The sequence below is a fragment of the Dermacentor variabilis genome, unplaced genomic scaffold (assembly GCF_050947875.1).
Source record: "Dermacentor variabilis isolate Ectoservices unplaced genomic scaffold, ASM5094787v1 scaffold_18, whole genome shotgun sequence".
NCBI lineage: Eukaryota > Metazoa > Arthropoda > Arachnida > Ixodida > Ixodidae > Dermacentor > Dermacentor variabilis.
In genome coordinates, this window is record NW_027460346.1 from 2,009,731 (window position 1) to 2,033,964 (window position 24,234).

At 42.5% G+C, this 24,234-nt stretch overlaps 1 protein-coding gene across 1 annotated transcript in view; it reads left to right on the top strand.

The window, feature by feature from the left end:
• The first annotated feature begins 853 nt into the window (after positions 1-853).
• l(2)37Cb (DEAH-box helicase 16 lethal (2) 37Cb) overlaps positions 854-24,234 on the top strand; it is a 128,416-nt gene continuing 105,035 nt past the window's right edge. The window contains exons 1-4 of the mRNA XM_075678245.1: positions 854-1,384; positions 5,041-5,178; positions 10,519-10,577; positions 16,206-16,380. Coding sequence (XP_075534360.1) covers positions 1,187-1,384; positions 5,041-5,178; positions 10,519-10,577; positions 16,206-16,380 — 570 coding nt within the window. The 5' untranslated portion in view covers positions 854-1,186. The remainder of the gene's footprint in view (positions 1,385-5,040; positions 5,179-10,518; positions 10,578-16,205; positions 16,381-24,234) is intronic.

Sequence of the window (24,234 nt, forward strand, 5' to 3'; positions counted from 1 at the left end):
GAATCCGATGACTTATAGTCGTTTACAGAAATGGTGCCGGTGTCGCATATCTTCTCAACGAGGTCCTGTCGAGACAAATTCTTCTGGGCCATGTTAATTGGAAATTAAGCAATACAGCGATCGCTCCACCCCAAAATAGAGTGCAGCTGTTGAACCAGTCCTCGACGGCAGCCATGCAGTTACGATATCACTTTCGAAACTTGCTCGGTCGAGCCGGCGGCTCGCGGCCGAGAAGTGCGTAAACATCATAGCACATGAAGTCACACGGAGCAAGGGTTAGTTTGAAATGTCGTTCTTGTGCAAGGAAAACTAAGCGGAAAGAAGGGACAGATAGAGCACCATTTCTGTCCCTTCTTGCCGCTTCATTTTCCTTGTGCCAAGCATGAACCGACTAGCCAAACATCGCATTCTGCCAGAGTTAGTTTCCTTAGATGAGGTAGTTGAGCTTTCATCGATTGACGACTTGACTGTGATCACACTGTGATCACAAACATAGGCTGTCACTGAATAAGAGTTCGCATGTGAGTTTATAAAGTTTATAACGACATTAACGCGTAGTAGCGTAGTATAAAGTGAGCCCATGCCGTAGAATAAAGAACCAACTTTGGCCATACCACGGTTCTTTATTCTATGGCCATACCGGCCATACTCAGCCATACTCCTGCTTAAAGTTGTGTCTATAGCGTTGCAGCTGCTGATGCCGAAACATATTTATGGACGAAAATTATTGAGATAAAGACATCCGATGCATCGGGTGCATTCGCAACAAACTAGTAAATGAAATGATATTTTAAGTTATATGTTTTAACCACGTGCTCTTAAGCTTTAATGTAATTTTATCGTTAACAAACCAGCAGGCCCAACGCTATGGAGAACGCATTCAGCAAAATGGCGGTGCGCGTTAAACGCGCTGATGTCGTTTAAAACCATGTTTAAACCAATGTGTAAGCTCGCATGCGAACTCCTACTCAGCGACAAATGATTTTTGTGATCACAGTGCCAATTCAACTCGTCAATCTATAAAGCTCAACTGCCTGATTCAAGAGAACTAACCTGTGCTCACAGGACATGTGCTGTCCTGTCGCCGCGTTGAGCGTCTACGCACTTCTCTGCCGCGAGGCACCGGCCTATTGACTCGACCGTGCAAGCTATGGTTCATGTTTTAAAAACGATATTGTAACCCGTCATGGCTGGCGTCGAGCAGTGGGTCAGCGATCAGCTGCACTCCATTTTGGGGTTGAGCGATCGCTATGTTGCTCAATTTCTAGTTAACATGGCCCAGAAGAGTTCGTCTCGACAGGACCTCGTTGAGAAGATACGTGACACCGGCACTATTTCTGTTAACGACGATGTCGTCGGATTCGTGGGACAGCTGTGGGACAAGGTACGTAACGTATTTTTATGGTTTTAGTGCTGTCGAGTGCTTTCATGCCATGATCGCCTTCACAAATGATACATTGGACAATGAAACGCTGTGTACTTTGTATACATGTTGACCCTTGGCGGGCGGGCGTTCGAAATTCTCTCGATTAAAGTAAATTTCTTTGAGTGTAGGCTGCCGTGCCCGTTCTATGTTGACTCATTGTACGAACGTGTCATGACATAGGCATTAAATGCGCATGTAAACTTCGTTTTATAATTTTGTAAATAATATTTTGAGAACGCGTTAAGTGCATGTCACTACATCAGCAGGCGAGTCGTTGCTCATTGCAAATAAACGGTAGGAGATGCAGCACCTCGTCATGGCACGCGGAAAAAGAAAGAAAGATCTTTGTGACAATTTACTTCAGCATGTAGCAGCCACATAAAGAAAAAAAAAATTAACACTAGTGAAGAGTAGTCTGGGATGAGAAATACACAGAATGTGCCTAACCGATTGCTCATTTTGGCGATTTTGGAAACGCACGACCAACTACAGATTCAAGCGAAAAAATAATGTGTAAAATTCGGTGATCGGTGTGTCTTTAAGCTTGAACATTTGAGAGCATTATTGCAACTAAAGAGCATGCCTGTTCAACAAGCACGCATTCTTGGTACCACATCAAAACCGCACAAGAAAGGCATAGCTATGGTAACAGGCACCTTCTTCTTCTTTTTTAGCGCACTGTTGCATTAAGCTGCCACTGTTGCTTTTTCTAAATGATGCTGCAGTGAATTTCATAAGAAAATGCAGCAAGAAAAGAAAATTGCACGCCTTGGAAATATTGCGAGCATTCACCAGTCAAATGGCAATTCTTGAGTGCACAGTATGCTTATAGAGTCTGTGATAGTGGATGGAATGTTCACTGGACACTGAGGTCCTAAGTAGCATAAAAAAGAAAACACACATAGTGTCGTGTGCCATTGTTCTTATGTCTGTCCTTGTATTTTTGTGCTACTTAGGATCCCAGTCTGGCAGACCAACTTGGTTAAATTACTGCCTCTGACAGGGCACTGCTTTAAAGAGTAAGCTAAAAAAACAAATCAAGCTATTCATATATGCTGTAGACCCGTTTTGCAGAGTATTTTGCTCTCGAGGAACGAGATGGGGCCTTTGGCAGCAAGCCACATGTTGCCTCAAGCAAAAGCGCACGAATGTGAAACCATTACCACTCCTTCCTTATTACTATGCTATCAGCTGTCGAAAATGCAACTGAGTGATCACTAATGCGCTGTGCTCCATTCATGCTGCAAAATGTGGAATAGTTGAGGGAAAACGTGTGCGGTAGTTGGCTGCAAAAATGCGTGGCTTGCACTGATGTCATTGTAGACGCCATTTTAGCTGCCGTGCTGGTGCACCCGCATGGTGATAAGCTGGGTCTGTGACGTCACTTGAAAGCTATCAATAAGATGGCTTGCACTGACACCATCATAGCTACCATGCTGGTGCGCTGGCATGGTGATAAGCTGGGTTGGTGACATCACATGAAAGCTGTCAATAGTGACTGGCATATTAAGGAATGGAATGAATCTGTGTGGACAAGTTCACAGACCACTGCACAAGGGCTGCCTGTGTTATCGGCCCTTCGCGATGCATGGCTTTTCTTGAGGATATAAATATTCACTTATAAGCCAGCGTTGTGTCACTAACTTCCAAAGAAAGGACTTCAATTCTGGAATGTTGGCAAGAGGGAGTACCGCTCGTTAAACAGTGACAAATAGAGTAGTGCTGCTTCCTGGTATAGTAAGCTTCTCGCACGTTATCTTCACACATCTACCCCAACTTGTACTCGAACTTATGCCCACTTTATTGGCCATGTATAAAGAATAAGTGAATAATAGGGGCGCTCTTGAATCAATGTGTCGGAGCATGGGTGATAGACTACGCCGACAGCACACGAATATTCGACGCTGAACATTTCGTCACAATCCACAAAGTAAGCGAGTGACTAGGAATAATACGTCTTTGCTACAAGCTATTAGAAAGTACAGAACTTCTATGTTCTGAGCCTTTGTGTGTGGCAAGAACAAATCTGCCGCAACTGAGAACACTCGTGAGCAATTAGGCAGAAAATAAACAATCAAATAGTGACCACACTTACGAACATTGCTGAGTCAGAAACATGACAAACCGCTGCTTCAAAGTGATTGGAAAATAAAGAGCAAAAGACACTCTTCCCTATTTAATGCAGAAGCAGAAAGTTTGGACAGCTTGGAATACATTTCTAGCCCTACTTCTAGTACAAATTGCTCACACCATTTGGACAAGGTGTAATAAGCTTCAAAATTGTCTACATGTCCTCTGAAGCTGTGGCCAAAGCTTCGTGTCGTCCGCCCAGTCACCGTCTACGATATTTGCCAAAACAGAGGTATGCCGAGCCTCACTGGGGTGCCATACACATCCATTGTAAATATGGAGGCAAAAAAGGCAGCTGAGGCAAGAAGTGGATGCATCACCACCTGATAAGACATGGCGGCGCCTATGGGATCGTCGTGAAAAGGGTCTATATCTTGTCGAGGGCGAGTTGCACAAGTGTAGTATAATCCGACTTTATCAGTCTGACCAGCAGCAAGCTGCTACATTCTGGGTACCTCGCTCTCAATGAGAGGGTTATTTATCTTGCTGGTAATTATTCAGTCTATATTTCTAGCTGTAGGTTGTCGGTGTCATATAGACATTGCAAATATTGCAAGGGCGCATACTTCTTATGAATCAATTAGATTAATAAGACATGTCTAACTACGTCTGCTTGGAATGGCCAGACACATTTCACTCCTGAGATTAAGTTTTATTTCAGTATAGTGATATAATTCATGTTTTACAATGAGCATGGCTGGAATAGTTTCTTAATTTCACAGGCATCACAAGTGCAACATTTGAAGGAGTTATCTTTTTAAATCTAGGTTTTGCAATATAAAGAACTAGTAATGTTTTCCAGCAATGGCTTCCCTTTTACACCTTGTAATGATATCAAGACACGTGGGTAGCTGTGATGTGTCATTTTTTCCCCAGTTGAATGTGTTAAATGTTAATGAGGTATGGGGTTCTGAGTTTTTGTTAGGTTGTGCTGATTAACCTATTAGGGTGCTTTGAGAAGAATTTTTCACCACTTTCCACTGAACACTTGAGTTGTTGACTCAGTGGCTATGGCATTCCACTGCTGAGCACAATGTTGCAGGTTAGATTCTTGACCATGGTGGCTGCATTTTGCCTCCATCGCAATGCAAAAATACCTGTGTACTTTAAGTTCAAGTGCATATCAAAAAGCACCAGGCGGGTGAAGTTATTCCAGAGCCCTTCTATACAGCACCTTTCATAGCAACAGTGTTTCTTAAGGATGTTAAACCCCACAAATCAATCAATTTTATTGCACTATAGGGAACTGGTTACAATTTAGATTCAGATTCAGATTCAGATTTATTCGTTCCAAAAAAAGAAGTAATTACATGAGAAATATACAGACGAGGGTCCCAAAGTGAAAGAACTGTAGTGGGACGATACTTTTAAAAAGTGTCGATAAAGAAGGTCATGATTAACATTCCAAACAAAACATGATACTTCACCTGAACCCTGTTTATATGTGGTGCTGGCACAATACTGTCTGTGTTTTATGCATGCAGGTACCACACAAGGAGCAGCGTGAGAAGCCAGCACGTGCCCGTGAACGAGCCATACGAGACGTGCTTGAGCAGAATGCTAAGTACACGCTGCTTCCTGACAGTGACGATGAAGCAACATCAACAGCTAGTACAAAGAAGGTGCGTCTCTCTTGGCATGTTGTCCACGGTGGAGGATATGGTTAGACATTCAGGAGAACTTGTTACTGGGCAAGTTTGTGCTTACTGAAAGGCATTATGGGCAGTTAAAGAAAAAACATAACACAAACACAATCTGCGTCATTTTCCCCTTGTGTTTGCTTTTCATGCTGTCTAAAATGTCTTTCTAATACGTATGAGTTCTGCATTCCTTAAATGCAGCAAGCTGTCCTTCTCTTCAACATACATCTGATGGCATCATCTCTGAACATAACAGTTCTAGTTGCATCCTGTCTGTCCAGACAGGATTCAACAGGATGTCTTTGTGCTGTCATACAGTACCGATAGACAAACCAACACAGGTTTAAACACATGACAGGAGTCTTGAACTACTTTTTATTGAAGTGGAGAAAGGTATCTGAAGGGAAAATCGACTATTTCAGAAATACTTTGCCGCAAAAAGTACTTCAATTCATTTAGCAGAAGCGGAGTTATTGGCAATCAAACACGGCCTCTGCCGTGCTCCCGTTCCTTCTTCGATGCCTTGCACTGCGAAAACTATGGCGCAGTGGGAGCGTGCCCACAACGCTCCGCCTTCTAAATGTCACCGTGGCACGTAATTAAAATTTCATTTTGGATGTTAACGTAGACACCACGACTTCCAATTTTGGTGCATACAACGTGCTAAACATAGGCAAAATGTGGTTGTCCTCAGCGAGCCGCAGTGCGCATCGCCAGTGGACTCGTGGAGGCACCCCATGGCGGCCGCGGTATCTACACTACATAGCAGATAGCAGATACCGATAGCAACCACATATGGGAATTTGCTTTATTACGAAATAAAGTGTCCAGAAGGAGCAGGCTTCTGTTGAAAAGAGCATTTAAGAGAAAAGTGACTTTGCGCTCGGCTTGCGAACTTCACGCACCGCATACGACAAGAAAGCTTGGCTGAGATGTTCACAGCTGCATATGCTACCTGCAGACCATGATATTTCACCAATCCCGAGGGTTTGTTCAAGACCCCTTTGAAGTATGTTGCCCTTTCACTCTGTGCTTGCACTCTTCTTTAATATGTGACTTCAGCCAAAAATGTTGTGGTTGACATTTTCTTACGAAGGTAAAAAAGAAAAGCTGTTTTACATTCATGTTGTTGATATCTTCCTGTTGACCATGGGAGAAGGAAGCTAAGAGAAGGGGCATTTCGTATTCCCAGTGCATTGCAGAAACTGTGGCTAACTCGCATGATGATTAAGGCTTTTGAAGAATTGTGCAGCAGCCATCGACAGTGATTGTAAGGGAATAGCCAAATGCTTCTAGAAAGATGAACATTCTATTAAATGGCTGATACACTTGAAGGCGTATATTTGTTGCAGTGGGGATGCTTAAGGCTTTTAAAGGATTGTGCAGCAGCCATCTACAGTGATTAAAAGGGAATAGCCAAATGCTTCTAGAAAGGTTAACACTCAATTAAAGGGTTTATACGCTTGAAGGCATATAGTTGTTGCAGTGGGGATATTCAGGTAGCATTTGTTGTTTCACTGCATAATTCCATAGAGAACGGATTCGTTACTCGGCACATCTGTAGCGGTAGTATATGTGGACATCATGTGCGCCTCAAAAGAGCAGTGGGCATTCGACGCCAAATGGGCCTACAACTCGGTTGCACGAGAGTGCACGCCCTTTGCATCGGTGCTTTTGTATCAGCACTGAAAATCCAACCTCCTACCACTAATCAAGAAAACAGGCGAACAGCTAAAGAAAGCAACTTGTTTTAAAAATGTGAGGATTCCTTGCTGTTCCTGCAAATAAATACACTGGCTGCAGCCAGGCTGATTAATGTGTTTTGGCATCATGTTTCTTAGACAATGCATAAATGTGTATGTGTGTGTCATAACATTCGGTAACAGCATTCTGTTTTTGTGAAGCAATGAGTTTATGCCTGTTATCTTACGGAAATGTGCGTACCATTTAGTGTGCTTAAATGGGGCATAGTGTTCCATTATGTTTAGTGAAATACATTGTAAAGTCAACACCATGGACATCATCGTATGTTCTTGCTTAACATCAAGTGGATGGACTACTTCCTCGTCTTTGCGTATGTACAGATCAAAGTCTGAGCTCTGTAACCACAAACTTGATGAACCATGTCTCTCAAAGCATTCGGGCATTAGTCCACGGAGGTGGATGGACATTAACTTTATCAGAACCACAGTTGCAAAATGGTGAACGAAAAATTATTTTCCATCTCTTTATGACATGATAGATGATACATATAAAATTATAGATGGTTGGTTCAGACTTAGAAGGGATCAAATAAAGTTGAAATTATTGGGAGTCCAAAAAAGCAGATTGGACAGAAGAGTAGTTGTCTCTTTATTTCACAAGTAGTGAGAAGAGTTCATGAATGTATTGTGGCATGCACATACCCTTGCACATGACCTGGCCAGTCCACATTTTGACCATTGTCATGCCGTCGCTACATATAGACAAAAGTGTGGTCAATACAAGCACCAAATTGCTTCGATTTATCATTGCCTTTGTCAGCGCAGACATTGAGGGGGGCACTATACAAAGCTGCTTGAATGTTCTGAGCAACAAAAATTCATAACAGCAGACAACTAAGTTGCCTGAAATCTTGTTGCTATTTAATGTGTGAAGCAACAAACTCTGGATGCATACAATGACACGAAATACCACTTGCAAGGGCTGCCTTCATACCTGAGCAGCTGGAATTGGCTTGCCTTGTGGTATGGGCATAGTTGATAATTACAGGATCGACTCATCCTTTGCTACTTTCAGTTTTGAGGATGTGCTGGTACTGTATCAAAACATAAACATCACTCATTCTACTAATATTGGTGGCCGAGTCAACACACAGCCATTCAGGCAAAGTCCAAAACATCGAAGAGCTTGCTGAAGGACATCCGTAATTTCAGTCATCCTTGTACACTGCATCTGTGGCACAAGTGGCAGTGCTACGAAGCTGTCCAAGTAATTAAGCATGTCCTTCTTATCAATTTGCGACTCTACCAATAAAACCACTGTGTGTGTGTGCAGCACAATAAACGTCTGCCAACCTTCCAGAGCCTGCTGGAATTTTTTTTATTGTTTGTTCTTGATATTGTTCCAACTCAAAATTTGATGTTGAATTCAGTGCAGTCCTGTTGTCTGAGTTAAGATTACTTTTGTGAACAGTAAATCTGTAAATAATGTTCTAATAATTTGATACAGCACAAATAGCAAAAATCTCCAAAATTTGAAGCGGTGACAGTCGGCTTAATGAGTTGCAAAGGTTCAAAAATTTGCACTCCATGGGGCTTTGTCATACTAGGCTTTCATGCCGGTCTTTCGTGCCCTACCTTGTAACTAATTGTTTTTGTAACACAGTGTTAGTGTGCACAGATATTTGTGCTTTAGTCTCCCACAGTCCTTGACTACTGAATAATAATGGTTTGCTCCATTCAGCAAGCCGAGTTGAAAATTTCATACTTGCACCAATTGAAATTTTTATGCTCGTTGCTTACACCACTGTGACTTTCTTTGCTGTTCTTCAAATACTTTTTCATGTGAAGATTACTTATTTTGACAGCTAAATTTCAATGTCGATAACAAAGGCGCTTGAAATGACTAAATACCCTGAGAACCCATTCAATCTGAGCCGAATTTTCTATGCCTACGTTGAGTGCTTTACCAAAAGCATAAGCACTGAACCTCTATTTCAACAAGAGATGGCTTTTAAGTTCCCTGAAAAGTTCATTAGCCCTTCAGCAGATGTTGATATACAGTTGTAGCCCATCGAATACCGGAAGACAAATAATCCAATTTTTTATCTAGAACCACCTCCGAATGGAATCAGCTGCCAGAAGCAGCTAAAGCTATCATAGATACATTGCGCTTTAAGGATTTCTTGAATAACATGCTTAACATTGCTTAATTATTTGTATTTAATTTGTTATTCTGTTTTTAGCTTGTTTTAGTTTTAGATGCTCAAATTACTCTGCTTTATTTTAGTTGCAGCTGTTTCATTTAATTTTTGTATTAATCTGGTGATTGTTCATGCTTCTTATTGTTATTGTATCAACTGTTTTTCCAATTTTGGTCTGTAATATGCCCCTCCCCTCTGTAATGTGCAAACCCTGAGGGCAAAATAAGTAAATAAGTATGTGATTTGATGTAACCTCAAGTCTACAAATTATAGTTGTTATAGTACACGAAGTAGGTTTTCCGTAGAAAGCATTGGGCAGATCAATAACCGCTGCACTGCTAAACACGCGCAGTAAGACTTACGTGATTGGACTACTTGCGTAGCTTTTTTAAGCATGGCTTGCTGAGTATGAAATGGAGTGAATCTACCAATGACAGTTAAGTGCAAGATTCACCTAAAGACTACTACTTATGTTGAAATGCATTGTTACCTAACTGCCAAGGATCAACTTTCATCCCTGTGGTTGCTCTGAAAGTGCCTGTCCCTGGCCAGAAACGGCTGTTGTTAGCTTTTTGGGTTTGACTATTTGTACATAGGGGGTTTCTGGCTGTAGAATGCTTAGGAATTCATTTGGTGTTTGCACTTTTGTCTACTACAAGTAGAGGTCTACAAAGAAATAATAACAGGCTTTGCATATAATAAGTGCATCACATTTATATTGTATGTTCTTTTTGTTACTGGAAATGGCTTCTCAGGCTCGGAATAAAGAGACACTAAAAACAAGTACTATTATGTTGGACTGGATTGACAGATTATGCTTCTGGAATGCTAACAAATAGTCCAGCCTCACCGTAAGTGGAGGTGTGGCAATCCAGAAAAGAAACAAAAACAAAACACTGGTGGCAAGGATGTCTGATTTTCCCTTTATTAATTACTTCTCTCCACCTTGCGGGTTTCTGCAGAACTATTGTGCCAAACTCTTGCTTCTACTTCTCGTAATGCCATAGATTTTTGACAGTATTATCTCTAGACTAGTTGTTTTGTAATTAGGAATGATGACAGTGCATTTGAAAGCATTGCACTTACTGTCAAACTGCAAATTATGGAAAATATTCCTGCCAGTTAGAAATAATGGCACTGTGAGATTGGCTACATTGCACGAACATTGTCTGACCATGGATTGGCCTCAGAAATGAAGAAAGGTTTGGTCCCAGTTTGATCTGCTGGCAGTGAGTCTTCTTATTCCAAAGCAATGGAAATCAACTTCTGAAATAATACAGCACTATTCTAAATTGACGTGGTGTTCGTTTTTTGTCCTTTCTTTATGTGTTCTTTTATTGCCTGTTCTTTGCCAAGAGGGTGGAGACAGTTTTGCTATAAGGCGTTACATTGAAACAGGAGGCTTGTTTGTTTTGCAGAAAACGTCAAAGAAACGTCATCTCCGCCGGAAAGCAGATGATGAAAGTGACGAAGAGAGGTGAGCTGTTGCCTTCCATACCATATCGCATGTGACTACTTTGCTTCTTTGCAGCTTTAACCAAAATTGTACCAGTGCTGCTTTTGTGCCGCAGTCATGCATGTGTGATTTGTAAAGCTTGCTTGAGCAGCAGTTGCATTTTTGTGGAAAGTTTATTTAGGGGAGGGGGGGTGTACCAACACTGAGTTCAATAGAGAATACATAGAAGACATTAAAAAACTCTAGCAGGTTTAATTTTCGTTCAAGTGTCATACTCTTATGCAGACTTTCTCTGCATGAATAAAGAAGTGTTGTGGTCGGATTTCCTTGTATAAATGCATCATTCTCTTTTTTTTTTTTTTTTCATAAGAGCAAGATTATCGAGGGAGAACCAGTGATCCCTGCAACTTTATTTTGTTCCGGGTGTAATAAATATGTGACCCCATAATATAATTCTTTCCACTACGTGTTTTTGTTTACCTTCTGAATCTCTTGTGCATTACGTTTGAGAATTATGTGCCATCAGTTCTTGTAGAGCCTCTCAAAATATTTTGCCACTTAGCCCTGTATTAAAGAACTTTCTCTATTCGACACTACATCAAGATGCTCACTGCGGCGTGAGTCCTGGGTGGGCCATGGCACTTATACTCCCTGTGCAGCTGTGCAGGGATTTTCTGCCATGCACAAGTGACATCTCTGCTAGAAATCAATGGACAGGAAAAATTTTTGTTGCATCTAATCTGACGCTTCATGGTGCCACCTTTCCACATTGAAGTTTCAAAGGAGCACAAAATCCTTGTGACTCACCGGTGGATCACGACGCACCAGAGGAATATGACAAGTTACCTACTGGTAGACCATCACACACAGGGACCGAGACAAATAAGGGCTGCTGCAGTGAACATGTTCACTGTGACAGTACTTGAAGCGCTTCTCTTCAACTGCACTTTAGTGACATTGTATGGTAATCCTTAAGGAAAATTTTGTTGCCAGGCGTTCATAGTGACTACGCAAATGCAGCAGACTGTAGATGCATTTTTCAAGCTACTCACTGTTGTAGGAGTCAAGAAGCAGCGTTTTTGAAATCTGTGTCTTAATCAGTCAAGGGGCGATGCTATTGTCTATCTGGTGGAGCTGAGAAGGAGCTTCAAGTCGAAGCATGTTTGAGATTGCAGGGGTTAGCTATGACTTGAATTTCATCCGAGTTTTTCTTGTGGCATACTCTGCTGTAGTTTTATTTTGGATGCAGCAATTGTCTTCCACTGTCCCATATTCATTTTGTGCCCTACAGCATGCTGTCTTGGGATGCACCTAGTTGCATTGTTCACAGGACAAATTGTAAAACTAGATTTGAGATTTCTTTCAGATGCACTTAAGCTCTGTGAGCTATGTTATATTACTGGTTAGCTCCTATTGGTTGTTGTAGCATTGTTTTTACGGTTTCTGTAGAAAGTTACATTGCTGAATCTGTATTGTGCAGTAAACACAGTGCAGATTTGGCCCATGCGTTGTGTCTTTGTTTCATGGTTACGTGGCTTGGCTTGACTGTGGCATTATCTGTGATTGTATTATTACACCTCTTGGCCCGCATAACTTTTCTGCAGTGGTTATTTGCTGTTCGCAGTACTGTTGCATAATCCATAAGGGCAAAGCTGCACTAGCTCATAGGTAAATGACTACTGCTGCCAGCTAGAATTTGGAAACTGTACTGCAAAAATCCTAATATATAATAGGAAAAGTAATTTTGACACGACAGAAAGGAAAAAGAAGTTTTGTTCGCATATAATACATCCAACAAACACTTACTCCCATAATCTTTGTTTATTAAAGCCTCAAAGCCTCAATAAGGCTTTGACTGGGACTAGTTAGTGGGGCATTGTTCTGTTCACTGCGCTAAAGTGTAACACAAAGAACAAAACAAAGGAAACTGGCACACATGTGTGTCAGTTTCTTTTAGTTTATCCTTTGTGTTACATTATAGCCTAGTGAACAGAATGATTCGTTAAAGCGGGCAGAATACGGTCACTCAACACTTTGTGGTTTTCCACGAGAAATTGTAGTAGAAGGTCTATTATGGCTATACGCGTGTAAAAACTGGGCGGTAAAAGTTTCAAAATATGAGCTAGAACTCGCCAGCTCTAAGACCCGCCCTCTGGCACCCACCGCCATAATACCAGGCCATGTGTGACGTCATTTGCTGCATTTAACCGAGCCATCGTCTCCTACAAAATCAGCCACTGCACCATATGACGTCAGAGCATAGCTGCTGTTTGTTGCCGTATTTGTTGCAGATATTGTGTGCCATGTCTTCTACAATGCCAACTTCGTGTAATGAAGCAAACGATGAATGTTTGAGCAGAACCAGCGATGGCGCTACCGATTTTGACGTTGACGTCATCGCCACCAGCTCAGTGACGAAACATGGCCTCAAAGACATGCATGCGCCAGCCATAAACAAAACCAGCGCACACATATCTTGGAGGCCATGGAGGAAGACAATGTAACAAGCGTGGTCAACACAAGATGGCGACATTAGTGTTGCGCGAAATGCTGCTGATGCCTTTCCGCACTGTTATTTAATGCATGCAGCACTGCATAGCCAGCCGTTTGCGGAAAACGAAGTCTGGTGCTACTTCGCATAATGCAAATTGTTACTAGCGTAGATTTCTTGCCAGCATGCATTCCATGCGTGCACGTCTGTCGAATCTGTACTCAACAAAACTACAATTTTGTTAAGCTGCCGTACGTTCCCACCAGTTCTTTTTTTTTCCTCTGTAGTTGCATGCGGTAAATGTAAGAAAATGCCCGCACATATCTGTCCGCGGCACAAGGATTTACCGTGATGTATGCTTTGGCTGAACCTTTACTGGAACATACTTTATTGCACCCAGTATCGTTAAAAACATAGCAAGCCTTATGTTTGGCTGGGGCACTGCCTGCTGGGTGGGTCGGTGCACGAACATGGTTGGCATCGCGCCTGGCCGCAGCCTCAGCTTTTTCACGAGTATCCCAAACTCGGCGAGCAGGCGCGAACCGTCGCTGTAGCTGTCTGGCGTGAAGTGTTCCAAGAACAAAACAAAAGCGTCAAATGAGTGCCAGTCCTTCCTGCCCACATTCATTTCCCAAGCCTTACACTTGACGGGCCTCTTGGGGAACCTGAAGTACAATACGGAGCATTCCTGGCTACGTTCGCTCTGGCACCCCACAGCACTACATAGTAGGTGCCGCGGTAGCATTATTTCAGCCGTTGCAAGTTGAAAAATTCTAATGGTAAGCTGAACAAGACAGAAGTTTCCCGCATGTGCACCCAGCTGAAACACTGATTCTTCGCTGGAACATACATGCTCGCTCGGCAGGTATGCAGCTTGTAGCGTCAAGGCTCGCGAATGTGCCAGTGTTGCTCGACTGTAGGCCATTTGAGTGTAATATAAAAGATTCGGTTACAAATTATGTGCTGGCTCAAATGCCCTAAAATTTCACCATGTTCTTGAACACACAAGGATTACCTCGCACAATACAGATTCTGGTCGAAAATTGGGTTTCATGCCCCTTTAAAGCTGCACTTCCTGCTCATTCACTCTCACTCTCCTCAGACGCATTGTTGATGAGGTTTACGCAGAGGTACTCCTCAGTGCCGTCCAAAGCATTCAACATTCATTTCTTAAAAGCATTCACAGCAAGAGTGCTGACGTAATGAGAAACCAGTGCTGCTCATAAAATAGGTAATCCTGTGCGTATTGGCCTTAAAATATGCCAGCAAGATAAAGAGTACATTGTTGCTTTATTTAGGATGCCAAATCCTCCTTGATTTCTTGGAAGGCTCTCTTATTTGGGTCTCTTTCCACTGCACATGAAAAGCGCTTCTTTTTGCTGCTGCCAGCCACAGCTCCTCCCTTTGATCACACCAAATGGTCAAGCAACATCAGTTTTGCTGGTAGTTCTAGCATCCAAACTAGATCTCAACTTGCTGTCTCTGTGGTGTGCTGCCATCATGAAGCTCACCAACTGGGAACTGGACGGTGGTCAGGCATAATAAGCGGGGTCAGTTGTGTGATAACCGGCGGTGTGACAACCGGTTTCAGCGTAGCTGTTGATGGTGTCGCTTTTTTATTGCAGTACCAGGTAACAATGCTGATACTAGGTGGTGCATCTTCGTATCACATTTCAAAGCTGAAACTGTAATTAAATGCACGGAATAACATGCAAAGTTTTGCTATGCAAATATAATATATGTAAAGGAAATTGTGCATGCCAAATTTTGGAAAGAAACCTTGTATTACATGCAGGGTTTAACTGGTTATAGTTAGTAAAAGTTGTGCAAAGCATCACATGTTTTAGATAAGAAGTTCTTGCGGACTACCTGTGGAGGTTGTGAAAACCTGTGCGTGTGAACGCTTTGTTGACAACATTTACGGTATAAATTGCTATCGCCCATAACTCACTGTTTTATGTGTGGAGATGTTACACATAAGGCACATCACAGGTGAGTGAGAGCTTATGTTGCCCTTTTTTGGCTTCTTGTTGCAGTGATTGGAGTGGCTTGTGGTTAAAAATGGTTAGAGGTCTACATGTATCTTGATTGGCACAGTTGTTGTGTTATTTGACAGCACTATAGAAATGGCACAAAAAATTGTAAGAAGGCTATATGTTATACAGTTGAATCACATTATAAGGATGTTGTGCCTGACACATAAATACCTTCATTATATCTGATTTTCATTATAAGCATATTCATTTCACCCTGATATGGGCAAGAAACATTTTAGGTTTACTTTGTTATATCCGTGTTCATTATATTGAGGTTTGACAGTATTGTGATATTCTGGGCAAAAGAGGTGTCGCCCCAAGAGTGTGGCTCAGAGCCCCTTTGTCCATTCTGAACAGCTTTTGAAGAAGACAGCTCTCGTAGGCTGTTGATGAGAGGTGATGCAGGCCACTCATACATGCAGCTGGTTTATTGAAAAGGTGTTGTTTCGGCACATATATAATTTACTCTTCCCAGGCCCTCTCCTCAGGTTTGGCTGGAAACCCTCTTTCCCATCTTTTGTTAGGTCCACAACTGTCCTAGGCAAAGGTATGTTCTCGCAGTTCCTGTACAGCACAGCCCTGTTTCTGCCCATCATGACAAAAGCACTACCGGAGACCACAGGCCACTCAGCTTGATAGAGCTCCATGGCATGCACTTTAAGGCCATGAACAGGGTCTCCAACACCTGTGCCCCCTAGTTTGTACTTGCTTGCCAACACTTCCATTGTTGTCCAAAGGCATGCTCTCTGGGAAACACCAGGTTGAAGCAAGCTGCAACACATATCAAATATGGCAGTCCACTTGTGGCGCAGTTTTGTGAATCGAAGCCAAAACACTGGCAATGTTTATCTTGTCATATCCTTGTATCGTAGACATTATCTGGTTTTTTGCCACTTTTCCTGACACCATAGAAACCAAGCAATGACTGAACTGCCATTTTCTATAGGCTTGCTCGAGTCTACACTATATCTGATTCTGTGACCATGTACATAAAATTTCACGTTTGCTTTCACATCACCACTGACCTGAAAGTGTTTTCTGTTGTGAGGTTGAACTGCACATAAATATGTACTATTTGCATACAACGCTTTGCAACGTTTATGGTGTCGTCCTTTTATGCAGGCCAACTGCCAGCAGTAGTGGTGATGGGGTAAAAGTGAAACAAGAACCTAACTGGGACTCTGATCCAGAAGATGAACGGTTGCGAGATCTCAAGGAGCGAGATGAGTTTGCGGCCCGGTTACGTGACCGAGACAAAGACAAGACTCGCAACATCGTCGAGCGCTCCGACAAGAAGGTATGTGAATTGCTTACAAGTTTTGCATTTTGTTTTGCTTCCTTGCATTGTTTAGATTGCACATTTTCTGGAAACATTACTGCCACACTGTCTGCCAGGGAATATCTAGCAGCCCCCTGAAATTAATTTATTAAAAGCTGTACATGCAGTTAATAAATCTCTTTGTTGACTTAAGCTCCTACAAAATACCTTCCTCCTGTGTGGATATACCTTCCTCCTGTGAAGATTTCAAGGCTTGGAAGTGCACATCAATGCTATATTGTGCAAGGTTCTTTACTGATTCTCATGCTAAGCTCTGAATCTCAGCTGTCATATGAAAGTGCTTTCCCATCAGCCTGGTCTTCAGTTTAGTAAATGGAAAATATAATCACAGGGAGCAGAGTCTGACAATAAGGAGGGTGGGGAACAATGGCCATCTTTACACATGCTAAAAACTTGCGTACTGTGAGCAAGGAATAGGCTAGTGCATTGTCATGAAGCAGAATCTCAAGGCACTGCTGGAAACCTTGTTCCCAAGGTACATCAGGACATTGCAGGAAAACACTGATAATTGTTTGCTAGGGATGTGTGTGAATATCAAAATTTTCAGATATGACTACTTAGCTGAGTAGACCATAAATATGATCGCTTTGGTGTAGACAAGCTAAGGATAGGAGGAAACAAGGGGAGCACCTTGTTCCCTTCCATCCTTCCTTGTTTGTGCCAAAGCGATCATATTTATGGTCTACTCAGCAATATGAACCGACTAACCCAGCAATATATGCTTCTGAACACTTAACTTTGAGTGTGGAATCGAACATCAAGTAATAATGTTTAGGTGCACTTATTCATAATTTTTTTAATTGTTGGAACATGTTGCCAACAGTAAAAAATAGACTAGTAAAGCCATTATAGTAAGAGCTTGTTAATTTGGAAAATTGAGTATTTTACACGATCTCTCTTATCATAAGAAGCCAACAAACGATGACGCCAAGGACAACATAGGGGAAATTACTTGTACTTACTAATTTAATTAAAGATATGATAAATTAATTGAAATTAAAATGGAGGAAAAAACAACTTGCGCAGCTGGGAAAGGATCCCAGGTCTTCACATTACATGTGTGATGCTCTACCAATTCAGCTACCACAGCCTAGTTTTCCCATCCACTACAAGAACTTTATTATTATTATTTTTTTAATTATGGGGTTTTATGTGCCAAAACCACTTATTGATTATGAGGCACGCCGTAGTGGGGGACTCCGGAAATTTCGACCACCGGGGGTTCTTTAACGTGCACCTAAATCTAAGTACACAGGTGTTTTCGCATTTTGTCCCCATCGAAATGCGGCCGCCGTGGCCGGGATTTGATCCCGCGACCTCGTGCTCAGCAGCTCAACACCATAGCCACTGAGCAACCACGGCGGGTCACTACTAGAACTAACCCTGGGAGTGTTAGCCAGCGCCACCACTTGCAATCCTTGGCGGCAGATGTGAAACATCCTTTCTGCCGCAGGTGTCACGAGTACATGATCTTTTGGGGCGAAGATAACTGGTCAATAAATCCACACATGCTACCTGAAGGCATCAGTGTTGCCGAATTCGATACCCTCGTTATGTAATAAACGAGAAGAAATGGTGTTAACCTAGGGGCCCAATTTCTATTAATAATATAAGAAGCCAGCAAACAATGACATCAAGGAAAACATAGGGGAAATTACTTGTACTTAATAATTGAATTAAATAATTGATAAATTAATGGAAATGAAAATGGAGGAAAAAACAACTTACCGCAGGTGGGGAACAATCTCATGCCATTGCATTACACTTGCGATGTTCTACCATTTGAGCTACTGTGACGCTGTTTTCCCATCCACATTGTTGTGTATTTATTCATCAAAGTACCATTTAGCCATCAAAATAATGCATTTGTAAGAATATAATGCAACCACGATATAAAGTGGGTTGTGAAAGGGGAAAAAGATACCTTCGATTGCTTAAATAATTTGATTATAATTTTAAGGATGTGTAATGTACGCATACCCATATGTTTAGAATACTACCTTTTGGTATAGTGCAATGCACGCAGGCATCGTGATACTTATGCCCAAAGCACATCACCTGTTGCCTGTAGGATCTGTACAAGTTATTGGTCCCATTCGGGTGCGTATTGCGCTAGCGGATTGCCCATCACTGTGTTAAATGTTATAACAGGAGCACAATATGCTCCTGTTACAAGCTCCTGCTCCTGTTACAAAGAAAGCAACAAAATCCCAATAAGGAAAGGCGTCAGGCAGGGAGATACGATCTCTCCAATGCTATTCACAGCATGTTTGCAGGAGGTATTCAGAGACCTGGATTGGGAAGAATTGGGGATAAGAGTTACTGGAGAATACCTTAGTAACTTAAGATTCTCTGATGATATTGCCTTGCTTAGTAACTCAGGGGACCAACTGCAATGCATGCTCACTGACCTGTAGAGGCAAAGCAGAAGAGTGGGTCTAAAAGTTAATCTGCAGAAAACTAAAGTAATGTTTAGCAGTCTCGGAAGAGAACAGCAATTTACAATAGGTAGCGAGGCACTGGAAGTGGTAAGGGAATATATCTACTTAGGGCAGGTAGTGACGGCGGATCCGGATCATGAGACAGAAATAATCAGAAGAATAAGAATGGGCTGGGGTGCGTTTGGCAGGCATTCTCAGATCATTAACAGCAGGTTGCCATTATCCCTCAAGAGAAAAGTGCATAATAGCTGTGTCTTACCAGTACTCACCTACGGGGCAGAAACCTGGAGGCTTACGAAAAGGGTTCTACTTAAATTGAGGACGACGCAACGAGCTATGGAAGGAAGAATGATGGGTGTAACATTAAGGGATAAGAAAAGAGCAGATTGGGTGAGGGAGCAAACGCGAGTTAATGACATCTTAGTTGAAATAAAGAAAAAGAAATGGGCATGGGCCGGACGTGTAATGAGGAGGGAAGATAACCGATGGTCATTAAGGGTTACGGACTGGATTCTAAGGGAAGGGAAGCGTAGCAGGGGGCGGCAGAAAGTTAGGTGGGCGGAGGAGATTAAGAAGTTTGCAGGGACGACATGGCCACAATTAGTACATGACCGGGGTTGTTCGAGAAGTATGGGAGAGGCCTTTGCCCTGCAGTGGGCGTAACCAGGCTGATGATGATGATGATGACAATATGCTTCATTGAGGGCCAAGGTGGGCATCTAGTGAGTAGCTGTCACATTTCCTTAGTAAGGCTGCGTGAATGGACTTTTCTATAGGGGGGTCAACACAGTGGACCTATACTTCATAGAAAAGCATTCTTATTCTGGTTGGGCTCTCTGCACAGCAATCTCCCCCATACGCTTTTTTTTGTGCTAAGTCGGGCTCTCACTGCTCGCTGTTCACATATATGTGCTTCTTGCCACAGAGAGGCTGTATTGTCCACAAAACTTACCTATCTGATGGCTAAGTTTACCTTATGCACTAAATTTCAGTGACAGGAGCATGCCAAGCATGCTCTCACAAAAATTGTCTGCACATTTGCAAATTCAGTAGAAAGAAAAGTAAAGATACACTTCTTCTCCCACATGGCCAGTAATATATTTGATTTGCTTTGAATCTTTGAATCGAATGTTTGAAAAATTTTGACTACTTAGTTTCTGAAATAAACACAAATATTAAAAATACAATAATCAATAGGTAGTAAGAATTTTTGAATATTCACACACAATATTGCATCTTGGGAATAAGTCCTGTCGAGTCAAAAAGACATGGCATGCCTTCTTCAACCTTAGAAAATTCAAGGTATTTTGCTGAGATCACTGCTGCTTTGATTTGGTATATACAGTCTACGCTCGTTACAACAATCTTTTGGATATAACGAACCATATTTCAGCCTTAGTTTGTTCTACCTATTTTATTAATGCAACGAATTTCGCTTTTAACGGACTGTGCCACAACGGTGTTTCGGGGGTATAAAACGGACTTTTGCCATGTCGACACAGACTGGCAGTTGACTTGTGAGGGTCAGCCGACGATCGCGGCTCAATATCTTGTGCGCGAAGGAGGGAGAAAAGTGGGGTGGAAGCGTGCCGTCTTTCGCGCGCGAGGCACGGAGGGAGGGAAATAGGGGAATTCTACTCCGGTGGCTGCTGTTAACAGCGCGGGTGCCGTATCTTGAAAGTGATCTGCGATATGGACAAAGTGCGCCCAGTGCCGGTAGCCTCATATGGACTGTGCTTTCGATGTTTAGTTCGCATTGAAGCAAGAGACAGCATGAAGGTCAATTAGCTCGTTGCTGCTGCCACGCTTATTTTGCTTGCTATTGCAATCAATGGTTCACCTCTCGGGCGAATGTGCAACTTTTTTTGTTCGTTTTTTACTTTGGACATTCGTCACTCACTCTTCGCTAGAGTTGTTAGACATCGCAACGAAAGTTTAGGGAGTGAGGTGTCTCAGATATTACGGACTTCAGATAAGACAGAAACTTTTTGTCAGATTATCAGGGCAGTTGTAACGAGAGTCAACTGTAATTGTTTGCCCATGTTTCATCAGCGGTAATTGTATTGGAAATGAACTGCTGATCATTCTCTTAAAGTTCTTTCAGTTCTGTGCGCACCTGTACTTGAGGCGCCTCATGTTTCATTGTGAGAAGATGGGGAACAAGTTTTACTGTGATGTGGCACGTTCCCTATCCTACCATAAAAATTCGGTGGCAGTTGCCATATGGCAACTCAAGGATTTCAGAAACCTTACTGGTTAAGCAGCTGTCTTCTTAAATCTCTTCTTGGATTTTTCAAATTCTTATTGGTTATCTCAGTTAAAGGGCCTCCAGAGCTGTCATTGTTCTCCATAAACATTCTGCTACTCTCAAATTGGATGAATCACTCATAAGTATGGCTGTGGACCATGTCTTCATCTCCAAATGCTTACTGCAGCATACAATGGGCCTCTGTTGGTACCTTTCCAAGTCTAGAGCAAAATGCCATTGACATTCTTTGTTCTTTCAACTTTTTTTTAGCATGGCCAATGCAAAATACTGTCAACATAGATTACAAAAGCTCATGGTGTGAATGAGTACCATTATCAACAAAAAAAATCTGGATTAGCTCATTAGTGATGCTAGAAGTGCCCTGTAGCGGGCAAGTAGCTTGCCACTCTCTGCCAAAGCAACGTAGCACATTTCCAGAAACTTTTTCACTGGCTCTCGTACAGTGCACAAATATTTTGTTGAATGTGTGTGCAGGACACGCAGAGTTGATGTCTCAAAAGGCTCATTATTGCACATTCCCAGCATGCCATTTGAAGGCAAGTTCTGAGTTAGAAAAAATTATACAGATCCAACGCACATTTTGGAATCTATGTGTGAAGCAAGGCTTTCGGGAAGCAGTAATGAAATGCTATAAATTTGCCCATTTTATTCCTGCGTCTTGGCATAAAAAAAAACTATGCACACGCATGTGCTCTCGTGCACCCGTGCTACACAATGTGACAACTCTGGTATTGGCTTGTATTTCTTCATTTCTTATTTATTTTAAGTGTACTGCTTGCTTCTTGGCCAATCCCCTATTGTGAGTATGTGCCATAGTATGGAAATCATCATCCTAATCAACACGTGATGATCATCTCAAAAAGGTAGTTGGCGTTGACATGATAGAAGTACAGTCAAACCCACTTATAACGGTACCGGTTTTAACAATGCATCAGTTATAACAGTGAGAAGCTGCCCCACCCTCCGAAACACGAATGGACCGCACCAACTGCGCTGCTCGCAGATTGCTTGCATGTTGCTCACTGGCTCCTCATTCAGTGCAGTTCTGCAAACAGCTTAATCACTCGCATTCGTCTTTGTTGGTTGCGTCGAAATCGTTCCTGGCCACGCGGTTTCTCAGCCTTGTTTGACCAACAGTTGGTTTGACTCGCCACTGAAACAGAAGATGGCTGATGCGCCCGCTGATCATTGGCAATGCGTGATGTTGCTGGTGAAAAGAAAGTTACACGGCTATAGATTTGGAAACTAAGTGCTTCTAACCGATAAAGCGACCGTCGTGAACATGTTTGCATCAGATGACGACGGCGATGATGCCAGTGATGACGTGGTAGGGCAGGCTACCTCAACGTTGCCCTCACAGGAGGCCCGGCAGATGATTCAGTCCCTCCGGAGCTTCGTTTTCGCAAGAAACCTTCCGCTGCACTACGTGGGGCACCTGAATGCCTCGGAGAAGGATGTCAGCAAGCTTCGCGTAAAGCATGCAAGGCTGACCGACATAGGGTTTTCTCGGGCAAGCCAGTGAGAAGTACATGGCAATATGCTTGTGGCGATCTCGCCTCAGCGTTTCTTCTGGATTTCTTAATCTGACAGGCTGCCGCGGCAACCTTCTCGCATGTTTTAAAAGGTCCCTTTTGGAGCCACCAAAGCAATGCCTCGGTGGTGCTCGCATATCACTTTCCACCCGTGACCCCTGTTAAATTTGCAGTTGTTATAGCAATGCCATTCTTTAAGATCGAGAGCCACGGCTTGCTGCACGCGATTGGAGCACCCAGGAAGCAAACAAGTGAACACAATCAGAAGCTGGATGGAGGAAGGTGGTGGGGAGGCGCACTGGCCTCCCCACCATTATAGTTTTCTCACGTCAGCTCTGCCATCCCCCTATTTTGATTTTTTCACGCAACCCGGTTATAACAATGGAATTTTTGTGGCACTTGAATATTGTTATAAGTGGGTTCGACTGTATACATGTGATTGTGGCCTATTGGTTAGAGCACCAGGTTGCTATGCTGGGATGTTCGATCGCAGCATCTTGCTCCTCATTCAAAATTTTTTTTTTAATCTGAAAGATTTCTTTGTCTAGTTGGAGGCAACTCTTCAGCTTCTACTGTGCTATAAGAGATGGCCATTGAGTGCAGTTCATCGTGATCCAAGTTCTAGTTTGCCGGTGCCGCGTGCACTTCGCTAACTACTAAATGCAAAATGGCAACCTATGAAGAGGAGGAGAATGAGCGACCATAAAAGAGAGGGCAAGGGAGCTTCAACATGCAGTGGCGGGGAGAGGGTGGGGTTCCCTTAGAGGTAACAAAACTGAATGGCCAACGACCTTGCCTTGGTGTGTGGCTTCACAGCACTGCATGCTTCGCTGCCTTGTAGTGTTACTTCATGTCAGCATACGCCACGCTGCTGCGAAGCTACACATCTAGGTGAAATTTGAATATAGCTAGCACCCTGACTTTGCTATTAACTTTTTAAAATTTTCAGTGTAGGTTATACGAAAAAATACAGTAATCACCAAGGATGATTTCTGCCTTAATGTTGTGAAGTGTGAACTATCCGACAAGGCAGCAGCAACACTGATCCTACAGTCATGGTCAGGAAAGTCCGGGAGGGTTCGAAAAAAAAAACCTTAGCTTTAAAATAACCCGTTGTTACCAGTTTAAATTACCAAGCTTTCTGGCTCTGATGGGTGGCACCATCTGTGATGATCTGTTCAAAACTGAAATCGTTGTTGCCAGCCACATGGAGTAAATACGAAGGCTCTTCTTGAATCGGCATTCACTGAATAATAAATGCAAGCCCAAGTTAGTAAAAAAAAAATTATTGTTTGCTTACATTATATGAATGAACAAGAGTTCTGTATGCATGGTGTTGTGTTGTCACTCTCATTCTTAGTATGACACTGCTAATTGGTGACATTGAGCATTTGAGCTCCTGCATGCATGCAGTCAAGGGTGAAATTTGCACCCAATTGTAAATTTGAGAAAAATAAATTCAAATTATATGTGCTATCATTCGGGCTACCTGCTTTTGTGTTGCCCTTTCCAGGGGTTGTATTCTCATCTCATATCTTTTGGTACATTTTCACATGTTCTAGAACTTGGC